General features: G+C 46.4%; 1 protein-coding gene across 6 annotated transcripts in view; it reads left to right on the plus strand.

The window, feature by feature from the left end:
- NRP2 (neuropilin 2) overlaps positions 1-21,710 on the plus strand; it is a gene marked incomplete at both ends in the record, with an annotated part of 115,355 nt that overhangs the window by 80,147 nt on the left and 13,498 nt on the right. For 2 of the 6 annotated variants that reach the window (XM_084239123.1, XM_084239125.1), the window contains 3 exons: positions 195-457; positions 1,986-2,082; positions 3,917-3,952. In XM_084239123.1, coding sequence (XP_084095249.1) covers positions 195-457; positions 1,986-2,082; positions 3,917-3,952 — 396 coding nt within the window. Of the gene's footprint in view, positions 1-194; positions 458-1,985; positions 2,083-3,916; positions 3,953-12,814; positions 13,096-21,710 lie in introns of those variants that run through there. The other 4 variants (XM_084239124.1, XM_084239126.1, XM_084239127.1 and 1 more) reach the window with 3 other exon arrangements.

Raw genomic sequence — 21,710 nt, forward strand, 5'->3', positions numbered from 1 at the left:
TAAAATCTCAGAAAGGGCTTCAAGATGATGCAGCATGGGAATCAAGGCTCTGAAGGAACCCTAAGAAAGGGACAGGGCCAGGCAAACAAGGACACCCCAACTCTGGTCTAGCCGAGGCCCCTGGAGGAGCCTTAACTGCAAACTGGTGTCTTTACCACGCATTTACCAGGACCCTTTGGGTTTGTTTCCCTCAGATGACCGGAATTTCTTGCGACTGCAGAGTGATGGCCGGAGGGAGGGCCAGTACGGCAGGCTCATCAGCCCACCCGTGCACCTGCCCCGCAGCCCCGTGTGCATGGAATTCCAGTACCAGGCCACTGGCGACCGCGGGGTGGCGCTGCAGGTGGTGCGTGAAGCCCCCCAGGAGAGCAAGCTCCTGTGGGTGATCCGCGAGGACCAGGGCAGCGAGTGGAAGCACGGGCGGATCATCTTGCCCAGCTACGACATGGAGTATCAGGTGCAGTGGTGAGGGGAACCGGTGCAGAGATCCCCAAGGAGGGAGCGGTGGTGGTGATCTGTATTTGAGCATTTCAAAGGGCCGTGCCCATTCATCATTAGGAAACGTGGTTAAGCGCTGCTGTTTTCATTGTGTTTCTCAGGTTGCCATGGCAACTAAATGACACTCTTATTTGTTATTCAGAATGTGCCTATCTCTACACCCAGACTTGGTTCTTTGTTCCTCCTATTACCTTTTATATTGCTGAAATCGTCTCCAACAAATGTTTCTTCTCTTCATTTTACTTTAGATTGCTATCAGATAGGCTAACAAAGGGACCCCCGAAGCCAAGGAAATAAACAAACAAAACCCTCCACCCACTAGGGGAATTACCTCCCAGACCTGTCCCAGTGAGTGTGAGCCCAGGAAAGGGCGCTCAGTAGCCAACAAGCCTGAGTCTTGCGGAGATGAGGTTTCTCTCCCAGCCACTCCAGGAGTTGCCTTCTATTATCTGCACCACAGTGAGATACTGAGGCACAGATGGGTATGCACAGCTGTGGCTGAAACTTGGGTAGGAGTAGACACACTGTGGAAGAGGTGACTGAGAACCAGCCAAAGCATTAACCTGCTCCTCCCCAGACGAGAAGTAGCAACAGATGGCTAGTGAGGCAGCCAACTGCTCGCTCAGCTTGCCAGAGGACATGTGCTAGTTTGCAGAGAGAACCTGGGGAGGGCAAGAATGAGGAATGATTGAAGACCACAGCATGGAGGGGCTGCCGTGGGCAGTCTGCAGTCACTCCCCCGGTTGTCCCCTGTCCTCGGGGCCTCCGCCCCCTCTTGTGTTCCCACTTATGAACCCTAATGCATTGGATTCTTAGTATCTGCTTGCATTTTTGTGTTACCCACTAGATGATGAGCTTCTTGGGGAAGATGGTCTTGTCTTAAAAGGTTTTGTAACTGTCCTTGTGCCTGGCACAGAGAAGTGTCCTGTGAACTACAGAGAAAGAACAGATCTTTTTGCTCCTAGCTGTAATAATGGAATCATGACAGTGTTACCCCAAGGCAGTCTGAACCTATACTCTGTATTTCTCACCTGACCCCCACCTGCCTATGTCTCCTGAGTTTTCAAATATCTGGATTGGTCATATGAAAGATTTATGGGAAAGGAACCTCAAGAATGGCTAGAGAAATTTCAGCCCTTCTCTAAACATGCTCCGATTGTCATCTTTAATCAATACGTTCTAGTTACTGGACAACAATATCCATCACCTTGTTATATTTTTTTTATTCCCTCAAACATGCATTTGGTTTGAACTAATTCTTTAGATTAAGATCTCAAGTGCTGTAGCCATGTGGTCAAAAGATGTGGACCAGGTGCAGTAACAGGCACGCACCTACACACACACCCTCCCCCCCCACACACACACAGGCACACACATGCACAGGCACGCATGAGTTTTAAGCTGCAATTAACAGAACATTGGAAAACTTTGCACTGCGTGGGCTGGGAAGCTCAGTTAACCAGGGCTCTTGTTCTTCTGGTTTCCAGATTGTGTTCGAGGGAGTTATAGGAAAAGGACGTTCAGGAGAAATTGCCATTGATGACATTCGAATAAGCACCGATGTCCCGCTGGAGAACTGTATGGGTACGTGACTGTCTTTTTGGGGATCTTCCAAAGGAGACACCAGGACTAGGATATACAAGAGGAAGCAGCACACCCTTTCCAACCACAGTTGTCCCCCAGGGGTAGGGCAGGCACAGGGAGGTCCTGTCCTGTGCGGGAAGGGAAGTGTGTGTATATTTGTATCTTAGGCTGCAACCAGAATGGCAGAGATGTGAGATCAGGCGAAGTCTTCTACGCCTTTTCCCATTCAGAAATAGACATGCAGAGGGCCTCCCCGGTGGCGCAGCGGTTGAGCGCTGGGTTGCAAAGCTGCCCACAGCCTCTGCAGCGCTGGTTCAATCCCCGGCTGCTCCCCGGCCACCGGAGGAGGGTCCCGCATGGCGCGCAGACCTCTCCTGCCGCCCGCTGCTCCCCTCAGCAGTGTACTTCGGTCCTTCTGCCTGCTCTGCTCCCTGCTCTGGCTCTGGTGAATTCTTTCACCCTCCCGGGCTTCTGACTGTACCCAGTGCATGTATAAACAAAAACAAACAAACAAACAAATAAATAAGCATGCCTCTATTAAAAAAAAAAAAAAAAGAAATAGACATGCAGAAAGTATATGGAGATTCAGGGTGCTAAGACCCCATCGTCTGACTCCAGCTTTTAGCAAAGAATATGCTAGAAAATGAGAGCAACTGCCAGTCAGAATTACATGCTGGAGAGGTTTGGTGGATTTAATGGAAGCCTTTCACTAGTGAGCAAAAATAGTACATACGTTATATCAGAGTGATAGCACAATTACCCAAGTCATTCTTTTACATGAATGAATTGCAGGGCACAAACTATGGCATATGAAGTCAGGTTTTAGATTTTGTTTTAAAGCTAATACTTCTAATACCCAAGATCCCAGAGAGACTGTAAGATTAAATATTACATGCCAGGTGTCCAGTGCAGGAAGGGCACTGTAACTATCTCACCTTGGACAGAGCAGGTGAGCAGCCAGCCCACCTGAGATGCCCACACTGGACCCAGGCCACCCCAGGGGACCCTGACCATCTCCCATGAGAGCCATCCACAGTCCCAGATGAAGAGGGAATCCTGGGCCTCCCCGGTGGCACAGCGGTTGAGCGCTGGGTTGCGAAGCTGCCCGCGGCCTCTGCGGCGCCAGATCGATCCCCGGCTGCTCCCCAGCCACCAGAGGAGGGTCCCACATGGTGCGCAGACCTCTCCTGCCGCCAGCTGCTCCCCCCAGCAGTGTACTTCGGTCCTTCTGCCTGCTCTGCTCCCTGCTCTGGCTCTGGTGAATTCTCTCACCCTCCCGCGCTTCTGACTGTACCCAGTGCTTGTATAAACAAACAAAAAACAAATAAATAAATAAAAATACATGCCTCTTTTAAAAAAAAAAAAAAAGAGGGAATCCTAAGAAGGAAAGGGATCTGTTCTCAGTTGGCAGAGTGACTGTAATAACTCACCGGGCACTCTGTCCCCAGTGTGCGTGTGCCGATGATGTCAGCAGCACCTGGGACGCCCTCATCCCTCCAGGCAACCCTCAGGCCCCGGGCATCTAAAAGTAATCCAGGCTCTGAGAAAGTAATCAGTGGTAAGTGACTGATTACAATGCTTCAGGGACCCATTACTCTATAAAGGACTTTTTGTTCCAAAGCAACTTTGAGAATCTCTCTCCACCCACCCGCCCCCCACAATGATGATGTGTTAGACACGGTCTAGAGCCTGTGGAGGGCGTGGGACACTTTCCATGGGGCATTACAAGAAAGAGAAAACTTAATGGACGTTGTCTTTCTCATACCCAGTGTTTGCCCGTTTCTTTTTGCCTCTTACCTAACTCAAAGTTTTTCTTTTTCTTTTTTTTTTCCAGAACCCATCTCAGCTTTTGCAGGTGAGAATTTTAAAGGTAAAAAAAATATATACATACTTAATTTTTGCATGCCTTTTCCTCCCCCTCCCCATGTGATGTGAATTTGGTGGTGGGAATAAACCCCTGAACTAGACAAATAGCTCCTAAGAGAAAATAGACAAATATCAATGGACATCACACATTCCCGCCACTAGATGGCACCCGCAACACCTGTAGCGACTGGGAAAAAAGGGATTGAGATCCTCACTGTCTCTTGTTTAATTAAAGTTTAGAAACCTATAATAGAGACAAATAGGTTACAGATAAACCTTTCAGCCTTGCATTGTCCAACCGGGAGCAATGAGGCTGAAATGCATGAGTGGTGAGAAAGGAGAGGCTGCGGGGAGACAGAAGGAAAAAAAAATCAGTAGTAAATTAAAAGTGAAATGAGGTGGCAATGATTTATTTTAGCCTGAAGAGTGTTTCTTTCCAGTTGCAGGGTACCAAGGCAGCAGTCTCAATTAACCCACAGTGAGGTACAGGGGCAGGCAGTTTGGTGAGGAAGAAAATTAGGGGAAATACAGACAGAAAGAATGATAACCCTAAGAAGTTGCAGGATTTAGGAGCTGGAGTTGCATAAACAGAATAGGAAACACAGTTGATGACTGGTTTTAGAGCACTTTTAATACAGGTCTGAGGAACAGAAAAGGTTATTTTTCTCCCCAATAAAGTAAACAGAGAACAGAGAGCAAAGAGAAAAGTTTGGTATGCTCGCCTCATCCAGGGAGAATAACATGGTCCTACCTTGGGTGATGGTACATCTGTGTTGTTAGAATACTTTGGATTCACATTTTGTTCTCTTTGCAATCTGGTTAGTTGACACTGTGAAGGGGTGCGCCTGAGCTCTAATGCTGTGTTTTGTAGCCACTTTATTGCCCTTGATGCAGTTGTCCTGAGTGTGAAAGCACTCACCCTCACCCAGCAAGATTTTTTGTAGCTTATTTTATGCAAACAGTGGTGAGGGTGGCTGTGCCCTGTGAGTACTGGCTGGCCTTAGCCCCATGGTTGACAGCATTTCAGAGATAAGGGAAATCATTTTAATATCTGAAGTCTAGACTGGTTATCGTCACTCATTCATCTGTCCAGCTCCTGGCTAGAAAGAGATGAATTCTTGATTTGCCACCTAGATACGCTCTCTGATTCCAAATCATCTTGCCTAATTTGCCACTCAGCACCCACAGCTCTAAGACCATAGATGAGGAAGAGAGGCTGAATAGGGAATGACAGACCAACATCGATTATCTTTTCTTTCTTTCTCACCCTACCTCGCCTCCCTAAACCTATCCCCACGCCCCATTGCGCATTATAAGTATTGAGAGTGTTCATGCTGGTATGCTTTGGGTGTGAGATGGGTGTAAATGTGGACCTAAAGTATTGGAAGGAAAGCTGAGCTCAAAACTGAATGACTTGGATTACGGTTGAATTCAAGTTCTAACCTTCAGGACCCAAGGTAATGTTTATGTTGGGGAAGTGACACCTGCTCTGTCATTTCACCTGACTCATATTGATTGTTGAGACTCCAAGCTCCCAGGAAAGGCTGGTTAAAGACACACGGCAAGGCCGCAGACTCCATTCTGTGTGGGCACGCGTGTCTGGGCCCATGACTGACAAGCACGGTGGCTAAGTGCTTTGTTTCCATTACAGAACAAACAAACTGGGGCTCATGTGCTCTCCTTGAGGCTGTGTTTACCGTAAGGCTTCACAGTCCAGTCATGTTCTCTTGTAAAATATATATAAATAAAATATCATCTGAGCTGCAGTGCTCGTTTAGCCAAAATAAACACAGGGCTTAGTGACTTGAAGGTAAGAATTTTCAGTGCGCTCCCAAGGGCCTGGTTTGCGGGTGAAGCCAAAGCTGTTCGCGAGTGGCATGGCTTGGCTGGTGGCTATCCTGGGAGGTGATGAGCGTCTTTGGAAGGAGGAAACCAAGTCTTGGGGAGCAGAGACTTGACCAAGGAACAGGGTCAAGAGTGGGTTCAGAATTGAGAATGGACAATTTCAATTACACTGGCAGGTTTTCCATGGAACTCCACGTTGGTAGCCATATGAACCCAGGGAGGGCCAAGGAGTCTGCTTTGGGCTGAGGCCCATGTGACCTGAGCATGCAACACTGTGTTGACTCCAGCGAAACCTTCCATCTGAGAAAGGAAAGGACCATTTGCTCTGTCTAACTTAGTGACTGGCATCCTGTTTGCCTGCTTTCCAGGGCAGTGGCTGCTCTCTCTGTAGGGCTGTAGGTGCCTTGGGATTAAATCAACCTTTTCATGCAAAAAGAGAAACAAAGAGAAATCAGGTTTGGGCAGGCAAGAGGTGAAAAGTGAATGGTGAAATACCGTTAACAACCCGTCTTTGCTTGGTTTGTATGGTTTTTTGAATTGGGGTTGTTTTTCTTTTCCATTGTAAATTAGCCATGAGCTAGAAGCCAACCCATTCCTTGGGAAAAAACTAGGTAAATCTTTAAGGAAAGGCGGTAAAATTGGCCTCTGGACCTGGGCTTAGTGGGTATTCTTGATCTTTTGTATTTTGAAGCGTCTTTCATTTACTGCTTCTTACTTACTGCTTGCCATGAAACATTTTCTATTTGTTGGAATCGCCCTGTGTTTCCGGCTTAGTGTGTATATTTTGATTGTCTATCAGGGTGTGATCAGTAATGAAGAGAAACAAGCCAGGGAGGAAAAGAGAAGGCATAGAGAGGGGATGTGAAGAGAGAATGAATAAGCCGTGTTGTCATGTGATTTTTAAGAAGACTTTTTTATTGTTGTTATGAGTCACATTTCAAACAATGTAGCTGGTGTGCATTTTCTTTTTTTTTTAAGCAGTGCCTGTACACATAGTGCCGTCATGCATCTTTTTCTAGCATTTGAGCTCTAACAAATGAAAAACTGTGTGAAGGGAAGAGGGAGAAAAGAACCGAAAAGTGGTATAATTAAGGTGATGGATTATTTCCTCTTAACCAATACTCTTTTTTTTTCAATAAAAGAAAAAAGAATGGTAAAGAAGCCAGTAAAAATATAGAAAGCCCGTAATCACAGTTCCGTGCTTGTTGACCAGGTAGCTATTTTTAGCAGCTCACTGTGGAAGCGAGAGTTCTTGTTCTTGTCAGAGGCTGTGGGCTTTGAACAAAGCAGAGCAGAGAGAGACCGGGGCTGGTGCCCTCCCCGTTGGAGCTGCTCGGAAAGCCCAGACCTGGGTGCACCTGCGGAAGGTGGGGCTGGAGTGAAAGCCGCAGAGCCGCTGTGTCTGTCGCTGATGGCTGCTAAAGGGAACATCAATATCGCCTGTTATCCATCGTGACCATGGCTTTTATGTCTCAGACTCATCTCTTGGGTCCCACTTTCTGCAGTCCACCGTGATTTTCATCTGGGTAAAACCAGGAGAAACTGAACACCAAAGGCTGTCTGGCAGGCTCGAGGGGAGCAGTCTTAAGAGAAACCTATCTTGGGGGTAGTACGGAGCTGGCAGGGTTTGACTCTACCCCTCAGGTTTTAAGCTGTTTACTTGGTGCCATCTCTGCCATTTCTCACCCCATTTCTCCTTTTCCACCCCTGCCCTCACTCCTACTGGCTGCTTCCCAGAGGCTTTGGCTGCCAGTGGAACACCCTCATCTCAGGGCACAGGACCCCTGGTTGGCCCCAAATTCCCTTTCCAAGGCTGCCTGTGTCCCAGAGGCATATCCGAACCTCGGTGAGGGTTAAACGGTGTTCTTGCATGTAATCCCCTCATGAAAGGCAGGGAAGTAAGTATTCCTAAGCCCTGCCAGGGCTGCAGATAGGCAGCTGTGGTGTGTGACTCCTCCTCACCCCCTCCCCTCGTGTCTCCAGCTGCCAGATTAAGGCTAGGTGTTGCTGAGCAGGGAAGCATGGAGATCAGATGTGTGTGAACTGGGTAACTGCTTGGCTGCCATTGCTTGCCTAAGGGGACACTGAGGCATTCTTTGTGAGGTTCGCTTGGGTGTGCTGCCTCCCCTGTCACCGAGCGAGGCCAGCACATCCCCTCAAGTTTACCATTCATCGACACAGCTGCCAACGTCAGTTTCTCTAAGAAAATTTTTTTCACCGACATTTACTCTCTCCAAGAACAGAAGGGGCAAACTTTAGTTAAAAGAAAATCACATGAGTGCCTCCAGAGAGATGAGAGTCGTCTGAGACTTCAGCAGCCACAGATCTATCTGTACCTAGAAAACATTTTCTCGAGAGACTTGGGGGGAATTAGCACCATTGCTGCCAGCCCCGCAGAAACCCTCCGATGACCCCCGTCCATTGTTGGAAGGCAAATCAAAAGTCATTTCTCAGGGATATTTTGCACTTTACATTCCTTTTCCAGACAAATCAGTGGGCGTGACCACATTCTTCTCTCAGCTTCTGTAAACTTTCGAGAGGAGCCAACCTTTTTTTGTTGTTGTTCGTTTAATCTCACAAATTAAATAAACCTTTTATCTGAAATGCCTCTTCACCAGCACTTCATTTTCAACCTGTAACAGAGAAGACTCTGCAGACGGGCCAGGCCTCAAGCAGTACTTATTTACAATGAGCATTTTTTTTCCCCCTTTTCTTCTGAGAGACACAACTCGCCATTGGGATCTTTCAAAACATTTCTTTTGGAAACCGGGATGATGTCCAGAGGGTGATTTGGAAACTTAACGATAGGAGATTCTTACTCTTCAGTGATTCGGTGAGAACCTGACTTGACACCTTCCACAAGCAGAAGCAGGAGGCCGAAAAGGGAGAGGGCTGCTTCAGGCTCCACCAGCACTTGGTTAATACAGGGCGTCTGGCCCAGCGAGTCAGCCACCAGGCCGGGAGACTGCTTCCCAAGGCTTCGGTTCTGCGCTTGGCGCACAAGCAGCGGCGCAGAGTGTTTAATGAGGGCACCGGCCTCGATTTGTCCAACACGCCCAGGCCCCACCCGCCACTTACAGTAGAGTGAGCGTCACTGACAGCGGAGTGAACGTGCCAGAGGATCGCCGACCAGCTCTTGGGTTTCACAGTGGGCTGCTCAACCCTCCTCTTCACTTTCCTCCATATCCAACCAGGCGAAGGATCATTTCTTGCCCAAGGTTTAACTGTCTCCCATCTCATGGTCCAGAGGAATAAAGAAGATGCTTCACATGAACCCCAGTACCCCCGCCCCGCAGGGCAAAGTGTCCACTCACTGTAGTTGTGTTTATGGCCATATCTCCCAGTTGCTTATTAATTCAGTGGCCCTCTTCACCCAACAGGAATGGATGGAACATGGCCCGCAGCATCATATTTTCCCTTGTTTTCCTCCCTTGCATGGCTTCTTGGAATTTAGTGTTTCTGAAAATTTTAATTCTTTGTCTTTTCTCATTGCCCCTTTCTCCAGGGGGCTCAGAACTTTTACAGATGGGAGTCTGCTCAGCCTTGCAAATACACTTGGAGTTATTGACTATTTAAATATCTGTTTCTCATTATCTCACGCAATGAGAAAACTGGAGAATAGGGGAATGGAAATTAGTGAAAAATAGTTCAGGGGTTGACAAGCACTTTCCAGTTGAAAAAAAGAAAGGCATGTGAGTAAGTAGAGAAGTGAAGAAATCAAAGGGCCCACTCAGATCAGCACATCACCTGCTCTGGGTGAGGTCGGCCCCTCTCTCATATTGGGGGACCTATCCCAGGCTCCTTTACTGTAAAGCATTCACCCAGCCATTCCAGGTGGCTTAGTGGTGCTGAACTAGAGCCACTCTCCAACCTGGGCACCTGGTGCAGGTAACATCTGCTCAACACAGACACTATTTTGCAATCTCACATGGAGGCAAAGTATGAACTGGCAGGATCTCGAGCAATTTCCGAGGAAAACTGTTCTGTAAGGTACCATTAAGTCATCAGCATTTTTCAAGGACTCAGAATATTGGTCCAAAATCCATCCATCCATCCGACATTTGTGGGCTCACTGCTGTTATCTGGGAAGGTGCTTTCAAAGGGGATTTAGCCTCTACTGATCTGATGCCTTTTTCTCTCACTGACAAACCACAGCCTCATTCGCATATGGCCCTTGAAGGTTGTCACAGAGTAGACCCCACAGCAGCTAGCCACCTACCTGCCTTTGAGAAAGGCTGCTCCACAACTACAGGTCACCCAAAAATTGCTCACGGGGAATAAGGTTTTCTAAGTCTTTTAACATTAAAAGCACAGTCTTCCCGAATATGTTTTCTCATTTCTCGAAACAATTTTCTAAGGAAAATACTTAAGGGCCAATATAATGCCCTCCAAATGTTGTCTGGGTCTTAGACCCAAAGTGGAGTGTGTCTTCAGAGTGGAGCAAAAGTCTGAAGCCAGGGGTCTGTATCTCTGACTAGGGAGCCCACACATTGTGCTGTCACCTTCTGGGAGGGGCGCCTTAGACCTCTCCCCCACCATGCCCCTAACTTTGTTTCTCATAAGAAACCTTTTAAGGCTAGCATTAAGGTCTCAGCCCCGCCCCCCCCCCCCCAGCTCTGGCACCGGGAGTGCTGGGTGGTGCGCGGAACATGAAAGCCAGCGTTAGGGCTGAAGGAGAGCCAACCTCTGAACCGTGGCTGTGGTGCTGGAGGGAAGGAGGCCGTCATGTGCATTTTCTGCTTGACCCAAATCCGTGCTCCCGCCTTTGTGGTCTGGTCAGGTGCTTCGGAAGAGGAGTTCACTCCTCTGGGTTTGTGGCCTTTCTTTCTCCCGCGAGTGGTCCGCAGCCTCATTAGAGGGTGACCCCCTCCGTGGAGCCAAACGGAATTCAGAGCAAACCGGAGGACGCCTTTGGGGAGAGGTGCCGCTGAGGAACTTCAGGCCGCCCCGGCATACTTTGTTGTTTCTCGTGCATTCTTGCGAGCCTGCATGAAACTCTAACAGCAGGGTGGTTGCCAGGCAGCAGATACTCTTGGTGACCTGAATAATGAGTTGACACTAGTTCACCGCGACTCGCGAGCTGGCCATTTCAAGGAGCCATGTTCAATGCCTTGCTTTCTTTCAGCTTTTAGGCATAATTTTCAATATGGTCACCAAAAAAGGAGTGCAAGTGCTTTCTCGGCTGCAGTAATGACATGATGAAAAGATAGAGGTGGTTTAGGGAGAAAGACGATTGAGTAGGAGGTAACGAAGAGAAGAATGTTGAACGGTGCAGGGTAGGGATTGGGGTTCTGGGGCCCTTTTCTTCCTGGGCAGAGGACGTGCCTGCCTGGAAATAAGGGAAGTGGTTTGTCCTTGTCAATGCTGGTCCGCTTCTGTGGTCTGATGCTCGCCAGTCCAAGGGGGCGCCGGCTAGAGGAAGCAGTGATGGAGAGCTGGTTAGGGGTTTGGGGGGCAGGCTCTAAAGGATTTTCCAGGAAAAATGCTCTCATTTTCCTACCACTCCTGAGAAGACATCAGAAGGGCTAACACCCCTCCCTTCCTCCCTCGACACACACACACACTCATCAAAGAGCACAGTTCTGGTGTTTCAAATGCTTTCTCAGAAACAGGAGTCTTCCCTTCAGCTCTTTCATCCCAAGATTTTATTGAGCGCCTTCTTTGTGCATCCCCTTAGGTAGAAACTAAGATTAGAGGGAGCTCTGCTTGGGGAACTCCAAGCCTCATGGGGGAGACATGAAAATCTAAATGAGCCCGTCTGTGTCTTGCACAGAGATACACCCAGAGAGCGGGACCAACGGTGCGTGCAGCAGGCAGCAGCCCCTCCCACCCTTGGCTCCCCTCCTGGGGCATCCCGGGAATAGAGAGGATACATCTTTCTGGCCACCACCACTTGATGTAAGCAGCTAGGGAGGAATTTTTCATGGGTTAAGCATACATCATTTTTCAGAAGTAAAGATCATGTCTGGTTTTGGCAAGCTCAAAAGCTCCTAGTCCCATTCTGGGCCAGATTCTCATCTGATGTAAATCTTTGGGAGAATCAAGTTGTAGCGCTGTTTTGCATCAAGTGGGACTGTAGCCAGTCTTTCCCCAGAGTTACCCTGGGCTTAAATCTACTACATCATCTCCATGGCAACCAGAGGCCGGCCAGCGAATGTGGTTGCCTTCTAAATCCTCTGCTAGCTTCTCTTCCCTCCTCTGTCTTTTCCATGATTAAGAATGATCTCCCTCCCTTTGCCCTCACTCACTCGCTCGCTCACTCTCGCTCTCACATCACTATCACTATCATTTTGCGCCCACGTTTTTTGGTTGCAATGTCCCTTGAAACCTGCTTTTAAAATCCTCTACCCAATTAAAAAAACGAAGATGAGTTAGTCATGACTTGACAGTGGTAATTGACCTGTTTAGACAAGACCAGGCTGATTTCAATGGGCACAGAAGCCTTGGCAAGACAAAGTGGAATTTACCTTCAAGTCTAGCCAGCCTAATTAATACATTGTTTGAGAATGTTGGCCGGCTAAGCCAAATATTGTATTTCCCCCAGTATCAGCCTTAGCGAATCCCAGAAGTCATTTCAGCATCATTTACTTGTGTGTATTTGTGTATGAATGTGCATATGTGTGTGTTACAATGCTTCTATATGATAAATGGAATAACCGTGCTTTAACAGAAAGAGGAAAAAGCTTGGTAATCATACTGCTGTTGATTGCATTCTGTCCTTACAACTTGCTGGCTGTATAACCGCTGTTAATTTAACCTCTTTGTTAATTTAACCTCTATTTCCTCATCATCTGTAGAATGGGTCTGACAGTACCTACCTCATAAGGTTGTGAATAGGAAACAATACCATTCATTTAAAAGTGCTTGGCACAAACGAAATACTCAGGATCACCCTAAGCCCCTGCACCCTTCCCTAACTGCTCCAAAGCATGTGTGTGTTTCTTTTTTTTTTTTTTAATTAATTTTTTGATTAGTCTGCATGCTCTCAGCCTAGCAACACTCTTCTGTGTCTCTCCACCAGGGGGCACCCTCCTACCAGGGACCGATCCCACAGTGGACACGGTGCCTGTGCAGCCCATTCCAGCCTACTGGTATTACGTAATGGCCGCCGGGGGCGCCGTGCTGGTGCTGGTCTCCGTCGCGCTGGCCCTGGTGCTCCACTACCACCGGTTCCGCTATGCGGCCAAGAAGACCGATCACTCCATCACCTACAAAACTTCCCACTACACCAACGGGGCCCCTCTGGCGGTGGAGCCCACCCTAACCATTAAATTAGAGCAACACCGCAGCTCGCACTGCTGAGGGCCGAAGCAAGGACAGCACCCAAACAAACAAGAAAGACTGCAAACACGTTGCCTCGATTTTGCACTTTCTCTCCTCGCCTAGTCTCTGTGTGAACCCTCAGACATCTCTCTCTCCGGGCCCAAACCCTGTGCGCGCCCTCATCCATCCAGACCATTCTCCTTCCGTTCATTTTTTTTATTCCTTTTGTCATTCCAAACCAACAGCCCCCAACTCTAATGCTGCATCTTGGAATATGAGAAGAGAATCACCCCTAAGTACTTCACAGCTCAAGGCTCAGCTGGTTTTCTTCCAGAGACTGGTTCCCTGCTTCTTCCCCTTGCCTTACCCCACACTCCTCTCGGTGGACCGTCTGCCAGGAGACTTGAGGGGAAACCTGCATCTGTGTGTTTGTACATAGTAAACATGCGTGTGTGAGAAGCTCTGTGTGTGTGTGTGGGTGTGAGAGAGACTGGTCATTGTTGAGGGGAGTGTGTGGGTGTGTTCAGAGAAGAACCCCTTTAACTCTTGTGTTACTTCTCCGGGAGTACATTTTACAAGAAAATAATATACTGTACTAGTTTTGTTTACTTGGAGAAGAGATTGAAGCTTTTTGTTGCCTTATCTAGCTCTGGCTGGGTTTCTGTTGGCTACCACTGTCATCTCCAGGAACCTAAAAATCTCGCGGTCACATGAAGTGAAATGTGGCCCTTCCCATCCTGATCCCCGTTCCCTGCCCACCTGACCCAGGAGGAAGGTTCCCCAGTGCACTCGGACGGGACCCCCTAGTCTCTGTCGTGGTGTCTTTGAGATAAGTAGCCGTTGGGTGCGTTCGGAACCATCTCTACTTCCAGCCCTAAAGCAAATCTGTTTCATGTTGCCTTATAAAAGATAAGCTCATAATGAATGTTTAGCTTTTATCGGTTAAGTCCAGTCTTGGAATAAGTCATAGAGAATTACCGATCTGAGAATGATGTAGGAAAAGCAGTAACTGTTGTCTTTTAAAAGTCTTCACTCCCTGAGGATTCATTGTGTCCCCAGAAGGTTAAAAACCCTATTCTTTGGTATTCTATTGATCATTGTAATAACATTTGTACGATGGGGGGGGGAAGGGACCATTTGCTCTCCTTTTGTGGTGTTAGTTGTGCCTGAAGCTCCAGCCGCTAACACAGGCGGCTCTCCACCTGACTTACTTAAATATCATGGGAGAATAAAAATTGTTTTTTTTTAATGTACCAGTGTGCTGCCCCTTAAAGCAGTCTTGGCATCTGGCAAATACACCCTCCTAGGCTGCATCATCAGAAGGTGTAATGAAGATAAGCCCATGGCTACCCGTTTGTCCTCTCTAAAAGCGGGGAGTGGCATGTGAGAGAGAAACTGCCTAATGATACTGTACAAAGGATGGCTTCAATAATGAAGTTGATTTTGTTGATAGAAAATGTGTGTTTTAACAAGATTCTCAGTGTATTGGGTCTCAGCCTTGGGGATGTATTTCTCACCTTCCTGCCAGGCATCCTCTGGGGAAGTATAAGATTCTCTCCTAAGATGTTTGCCTGAGCTAGAAGTCTCCAGGTACCTCCTGAGAACAAAATACTAATGATTTTTTTTTTCTTTGACTGCTTGAGCAAGAGAGACTTTTAACATTCTTGCAGAATATCCACATAGATTCCTCCAACACACACACTCACTTTCACATCTGGTTTATCTCATCCTCCTGAAAGAACGGTGCTCTCCCACTCTTACTCGATTTCAAAGAGCTACTCTGTCTTAACCATAGCAGCCCTGCCAAGAAAAGATGAAAGGCTAGAGCATCAGCTACCTTAAGGTTTCAAGAAGTGTCCTAACCCTACTGAAGGTGGAGAAAGCCAAGGGGAGGGGAGATGTGCCGAAGACCCTGTGAGCATTTCACACCAGTCACCAAGGGCTTTGTTCTACATCCAGTTATGTATTTGGGGACAGACCTTCCCACAAAATGATTGACTAGGCACCCCAAACAGGTGTGGTGCCAGGAAATTACACCTGGAAAACCCAAGCCATATACCCTTGAGGATTTCCCTTCCGTAAAAGAAAATGACAAAGACTTTGTGAATTTGCTGTCTTTATCTGATGCGCCCTGTGGCATTCTCTTTCTGCACATGCCATAGAATATTCAGCTACTGAAATCTTTGTGAATCTCATAGTGCACTTCAGCTGGAGATGTTACACTTTCTCTCTCTCTCTCTCTCTCTCTCCCCCTCTCTCCCCTTCCCCCCTCTACCCCCCTTCCAACCCCAGCAACATTCATAGTATTATCTGGGCACTATACTAAAAGGGAAGCTCTTCTATAAAATTTCATGCCATGCAGCTGTAAAAAAGCAAAATTCCGTATTTCATGTGGGAGGGAAGAGTCACTCTTCTAAATAGCCTGGACCGGTGAATGCATGATTGCATGTGTTTAGAGTTGCTTCTCAGAAGACAGAGTTGATTGCAACTATTCAAATATGAATGAATGAATGAATGAATTGAATTGAAGGTCTAGCTTGGGTTGGTAAAGTTTTTGCCTTAGAGATTTCATGTCAACAGCTCCAGGAGGGAAACCTTTATCTCTGGGGTTAAAAAAAAAAAAATCCCTTCCTTGATATTATGCTACCATCTCTTCATTGCACGTGAAGGCAGAAAAAAAAGGGAAATTCATACATACCATTGCCACTATCAAAACAGGATGCTGAAAATAAAATAAAATTGTCTTTTCCCTTGTCCCGCATTTTTGGGATTAAAGCCAAAATAGGATAGGAACTCCAGTAATATTTCTAAGGTTGATAACCTGATTTTTAAAAAGACCCTGTAACTAGCAGGCAAACAAACACCCAAATAATCGAAAATTACCAAAGAACAAGAAAACTTAAAAATTTTTGCTTCCTATTCTTATCCCCCCTCCTCTAACTGTGACATCTCTTGCATTGCTCAGTTGCCTGTGTGTCAAAATAACTTGTGGATGTTGGAAACTATTTGAAAATGTATTGTGTGGAATGTAATAAAATGATGATATTTTTATACAAACATCTGGGTTTTTTTGCCCCTTTTGCCGGTAAGAACAAAGTTGAAACATAGGCTTTGAACACTGATGCATCCAAAGCTTTACACATTGTCTTCTGAGCTACTGAGCATTTCTGTGGGAGAAAGGTGGGATTTCTCCTTGAGGCTGAATGCCAGCCTTCTCTTCTTTTATTTTTATTACTGCTTGTTAGTAGTTTGATCCAATTTGTGCAGCTGAGCCAACTTTTATGATTGGTGTGGGATTTTGCACAAGTTGCTAAGTGCTAAATGGCTCAATGTGATTTCACAAAATTTCTCTTGATGGCAAACCCCTGGAGATTAGACTGCTTTCAAAGGGGCGCAGGGGGGTGTGGCCAGCAAAGCTGAATCATGCACTGGCTCAGCTATGGAGAAGAAGCGGTGACATCTTACCAAGCACCTACAAAACGATTACTTCCACGGGGACATTGATCTCCAACTTATGAGCACTCTCCTACACAAAATGGGAGCTTGTAGCATGTTCAAAACTCAGAGATATTCCAGACTTCATTTTGGAGCAAGTAATGAATTATCTGACTACTATGAACCTGGAACTTGTGCAGTATTTTATCAAAGGGATATTCTGTAAAAATGTTGAGGAGAGGAACTTAGGGAAGCTTACTCCAAAAGTGAGATCTTGTCTGACAGTTAACTTTTCATTGGTTCTCCTCTTTGGGGAGTTAGTGACTTGTTTATATAAAATATTATTTTAGGGAGGGAGAAAAATCTCAGAAATACAGCCTCCCAGGTTTTCAGTGCCTCTAGGTGGTGGTCAAGGAAGGCCAGGGAAGAATATTCCATTGCCCCCTCTTATGGGGTGTATTAGGGACATTCAATCAACCCAGGAGCTTTCCTGAAGGGCCCAATCTGGAAGATCCTGAGGAAAGGAACAATGTCAGAAGACCCTACTTCTGTCACCATCCTACTTTTCTTCCTGTCTATACCTTGGTCCAGGAAGGAGTATGTTTTGTAGCTATAAAGCCAATCTAAATGGAGCTGAAAGGAAATCAACTTCCAGTTTTCAGATCTCTCAAGAAGCTCTGTCAATACAGGTGGCTCAAGGTTGATGTCAGTCCTGGAGGGGGGGGGGGTACAGAGAACAAGTCCGTCCCTTGCTGAGTGCATGGTTTGTTTTTCTAGTGACAAGCATTACATCCTATTTTTTTCTAAATTATCATTTTGCCTTCCTTAAAGTCATTTGTCCGTATTAGTATAGGTTGGAAATGGAAGCATGTCAGAATTACTTATTGCAAGCAGACTCAGGCTCAGTCAACATTTTCCTGAGCTGGTCTGGGACTAGACTTACTAGACTGAATTAAATTAGCCATCCCGTATGCGTCATTAACATTACTGTTTTGGGAGACACCTTTGAGAATTTCATCAATGCTTTCCCACCTTGGTTCTAGTGCCACTACTTATTCTGGAGGTACTCTGTCTTCCCTAAAAGGCAAAGACCGTTAGGACTTTAATCTCAGATGTGAAATGAAACACTGTGCTCTTGTCAGTGTGATATTTTAGACCTAGTCCAAGCATAAATGTTACAAAAATTGTGTTTCCATGGATCATAAATACCATATGTCAAGGCCCAGAATGGTCTGTTTTGGCACCTACCTGCCCTGTTATGATGGTTTAAATGTGCATTTTTGCTGCTGAAGCAAGACACTGGCCTCCTTGCCCAGATAACACAGCCCGGACAACCTCTGGGGCACTGTGTTTGTTTCCCTCACCCTCTTCACGACTCTGAGGTTGTTTTGAACAAGAGTTGTGGCCTTTCTGTAATCTTTGATAAAAAGAGCTTCATTTTTGAAGTTTTGATGTGTCTGCATTGCAGCTACACATCTGCTCAGACTACAGATCTCACTTTAATTGTGCGCAACCACAGGCTCTCACTGCTGTAGTTTGCCTTTCATCCACTTCAGCGACGGCCCAAAGAAAACACAAAACAAATCCGAATGGAGCAGGAGGCGGGGAGAGGGAAACACGGGCTGATGATCTTACAGTCGGCAAGGAAAAAAATCTCCTTGTATAAATAAATTAAAAGCTAGGAGTAGTGTGGGTTTTAATTAAATCGGACATAGATCAGTCTGTATAGAAGTTAGATATGATCAGAAACCTGCACCCTTAAGTCATCAGGCCTCGGGCCCCAGCCAGGGTGTGTTTACAACAACTGTGTAGAGAAATTCTCTTTGGCCCAAAACCTACGCACTGAAGAGATACGAGAGCTAGGCAATTGCCAGCAAGGAAAGCCCCACTGAAGTGGCATGGAACAATGGAGAATCTAAGTGCTTCAAGGCAACCAACAGGACTCATTCTTACCCAAATCAAGTGAACGCAGAATTATTCTCTTCTGGATAAAGTAATCATTCTTAGGTTTTTCTGTTATTGACCTCCAAGAGCCTCCCAAAACTAACTAGTCTCACAGGCATCAGACCAACAAGAGGAAAGACTGTTTGACCAATGACAGAAGTGCTGGAGGCGGGGCTGGGTGTTGAGTGGGAGAACACCTTTTCTAGGAGACATGTGACCACAGTTATACCTAGTAGGAAGTTATTGGAGCACATTTTAGCATAGTAATAACTGGCTGGGTTTCTGTTTTTTACACTTACAAATACACAACTACATTCTCAAAAATTTCAATAACACAGAAAAATAAAAGTCCATTTTACTGTACATCAATTCCAGTGTCCTCTCAAGAGGCAACCATGAGAGAAGGTCTGAGGTACTGATTCCCAGACCTTATATTATACCTTTGTAGATATGTATGTTCATGTCCTACTGTGTGGTCTGCTTTTGGTTGTGATGTGTGTGGTGTTAGCTTCTGTGTAAATGGTGTTAGCATTTACTCACTTAGTAGAACCTCTTGGTTCTTTTCATTTGACAAAGTCTTGAGGATGCTTCAGTGCACTCTGATAGATTCATCCCATGTTTTTCAGTGGTTTCATAGCAGCCCATATCATGTGGATGCACCAGAGTTTATAGATTGCTTCCCTACTGGTGGGCTCCCAGGCTGTGCCTAGTTTTTCCCTGTTATAAACAATGCTGCAAAGAACATCCTGTAGCTACCTCTTTGTGCACATGTTTCTCTAGAAGAGAATTTCTGGGTCTGATAGTGTGGCTGTTTTCACTGAAGTAAATGCTTCAAATGGCAGAGTTTTTCCTTTTAAAGTGAACCTGTCCCTCTTAGAGAAGATAAACTCACAGACATCCTGGCTTATACCTTTTGCCACATACCCAAACCCTATAATTTCTATGACTATCTCTCTCTAAAGTGGGCATGGTGTTTGCACAAAAAGGCTTGGGGGCAGTTTTAACTGCAGATAATGTTAATGACAGGGATTTTTTTTTTTAATCCCAATTTGTAGAGAATGTAGGCCTGATTAGAAGTGACAGCTTACAGGGCAGTGGCTGCTGTGGCACAGGAGTTAATTTTATCCCTGGGTTCAGCAGGCAGAGCCCTGTTCTCCATGATTAATGAGTTCCACTTGGTTTCTTCAAAGAGTGACTCTGCTGTGCCATGCTGTTATTTATTTATGTTTTCTACTAAAAAATGCATGTGAAAAACTTCCTTTAAGGTCAGTGCACCAGGACTGTGCTGCAGACTAAAGTATTTCAGCAGCCACAAGTAGGCCTACATGCCAGAGAAAGTCTCCAGGCCTTGCAGCCTGTGAACAAGGCCCTTGCTGTCCCTTTGGGCTGAAAAGGGGCATCCAGCTTCCTTCAGAGAAGGCCCAGGGCTGACGTGCACCAAGGAAAAGCAGCAGGCAGCAAGGTCTTTTCCTAGTGGGAGGTTTACAAGTACAGGCAAACTACCAGCCCCAAATGGCTCCAGCAAAAGATAGGAAGTGGAAGAGAAGCCAGGTGTGGCTCTCAAGCACCATTTATTCCAGGAGCGCCACCCTGGTTTCTGTGGTGCACTGAGACAAAGGGCTCATGATACCATGACTTTACGCACAGTGGATGATGCCTATGGCCATCGTTGGGCTTTGTGGCCTGCCAAAAATCCCAAACTGCTAACTCTTGGGCATGGGACTTGGGAAAATAATTTGGATGACTCGGTAAAGAAAGCAGCTTGAGCATAAGGGGAGGTGAGCTAGAAATAGGTACACACACACACACACACACGCCTTGTTTTGTCTACTGCTTGTAATTGTGCAAAATTGAACCTTTTTAAGAGCATGAACTTACACACCCCAAAGCAAAGGCTCTGATCCATTTTGGAACGCTAGTAGACCTTACTTTAACAGCACTTTCTTTCTCAGGCTGCAAGAATGCATAACAAGGATACCTGAACTAGAGTCACTTTAGGGAGCAGCCAGCTGTAGCTATGGTGGAAGCGCAGCAAAAGCTTTGAGCTGGGGAGGTGGGGGGGGGGAGGGAATGAGGGGTGTAACGTTGACCAAATCCTATTCTCAGCCAGCCTGCTGGTTATTGAGGTTTCATTGCAAATGCGGATGTTAAAGAAATTTTTCCTTGCTTTTTGTTTCCTCACTGCTGCCAAGGGGCTGAAAGAAGGTGCATTACGTGCCACGTGGGCTCCCCCCATTGCTTCTCCAGGGCCATTTCACAACTGGTACTTGGGTGGGAAAGTAGTTGTTAAGCCCTAGATGGGGGCTGCCATGGGTTATCAAAGGGGAACCCCCAGGGTGTTCCACCAGCCCTGGCCCTCTGCAGGCCAAGAGTGTGAGCTCAATAATAGAGTTCCCAGGGAGCCCTGGGCCCTCAATGCCTGCTTCTGAGAGGGTCACGACCCCCTTTTTCCATCTGTCTGCCATCGTGCTGCATGTTGTCTTCAACTCTTGATATTCTACTTTGGTTACCTCCAGAGTTCTTATACTTTCTCTGCCATCCCTTCTGCCAAAACCTTCTCCCAGAAAAGTGTGGGTCAGATTCCTTTACACAAAGGTTTCATTGGTTACTTCCTTCAAGTAGTTGCATTCTTACGGGAGACCAAACCTAAAGCCAGTGGGATTATTCTGTTGTTATAATTAGAGTCCTCACTCTCCATTGAGATTCCGGGGGAAATAGCTCTCAAATGGGCAGAAAGAAGTGCCTTTCTGCAATCCCTAAAATCTTATCACAGAGTCATTTATTCTGGTGTTCAGAAGAGCACAGCTTTTAAGTGTAGCCAACTCTACTGGTGAGATATGTGTACACTAAGTCCTCACTTAACCTCATCAATAGACTCCTGGAAATTTCAGCTCTAAGCAAAATAACCCAATGAAAGCAGGTCCTCGAATGACATCAGCCAGAGTTGTGTTTTTCTTATTACCGTGAAAATGAAATGATGTCTAATGAAACAAGATTATTGGAAGACCTACATAGAGTTTTTCAAAGATGACTTGAGGCATGGTCTTGAAGACCTGCTTTTCAGCTTAGGCATGAACGCAGCTTTGTTTCACCTCCATCCTTTCCCTTGAGCCAGGTTGTTCCAAACCACTCCATCCAGATGGTGTCTGCTCCATGCACACTTGTTGAAGAGCAAGCCTGGAGGAGAAATTCCCTGAAATGCAAAAATAAGGGGACCCTATTCCTAACATCTCAGGAAGAAATAAAAATGCAGAGTAGGGGGAAACATTTGTTCC

Source organism: Talpa europaea (genome assembly GCF_964194135.1).
Source record: "Talpa europaea genome assembly, chromosome: 1".
Taxonomy (NCBI): Eukaryota; Metazoa; Chordata; class Mammalia; order Eulipotyphla; family Talpidae; genus Talpa; species Talpa europaea.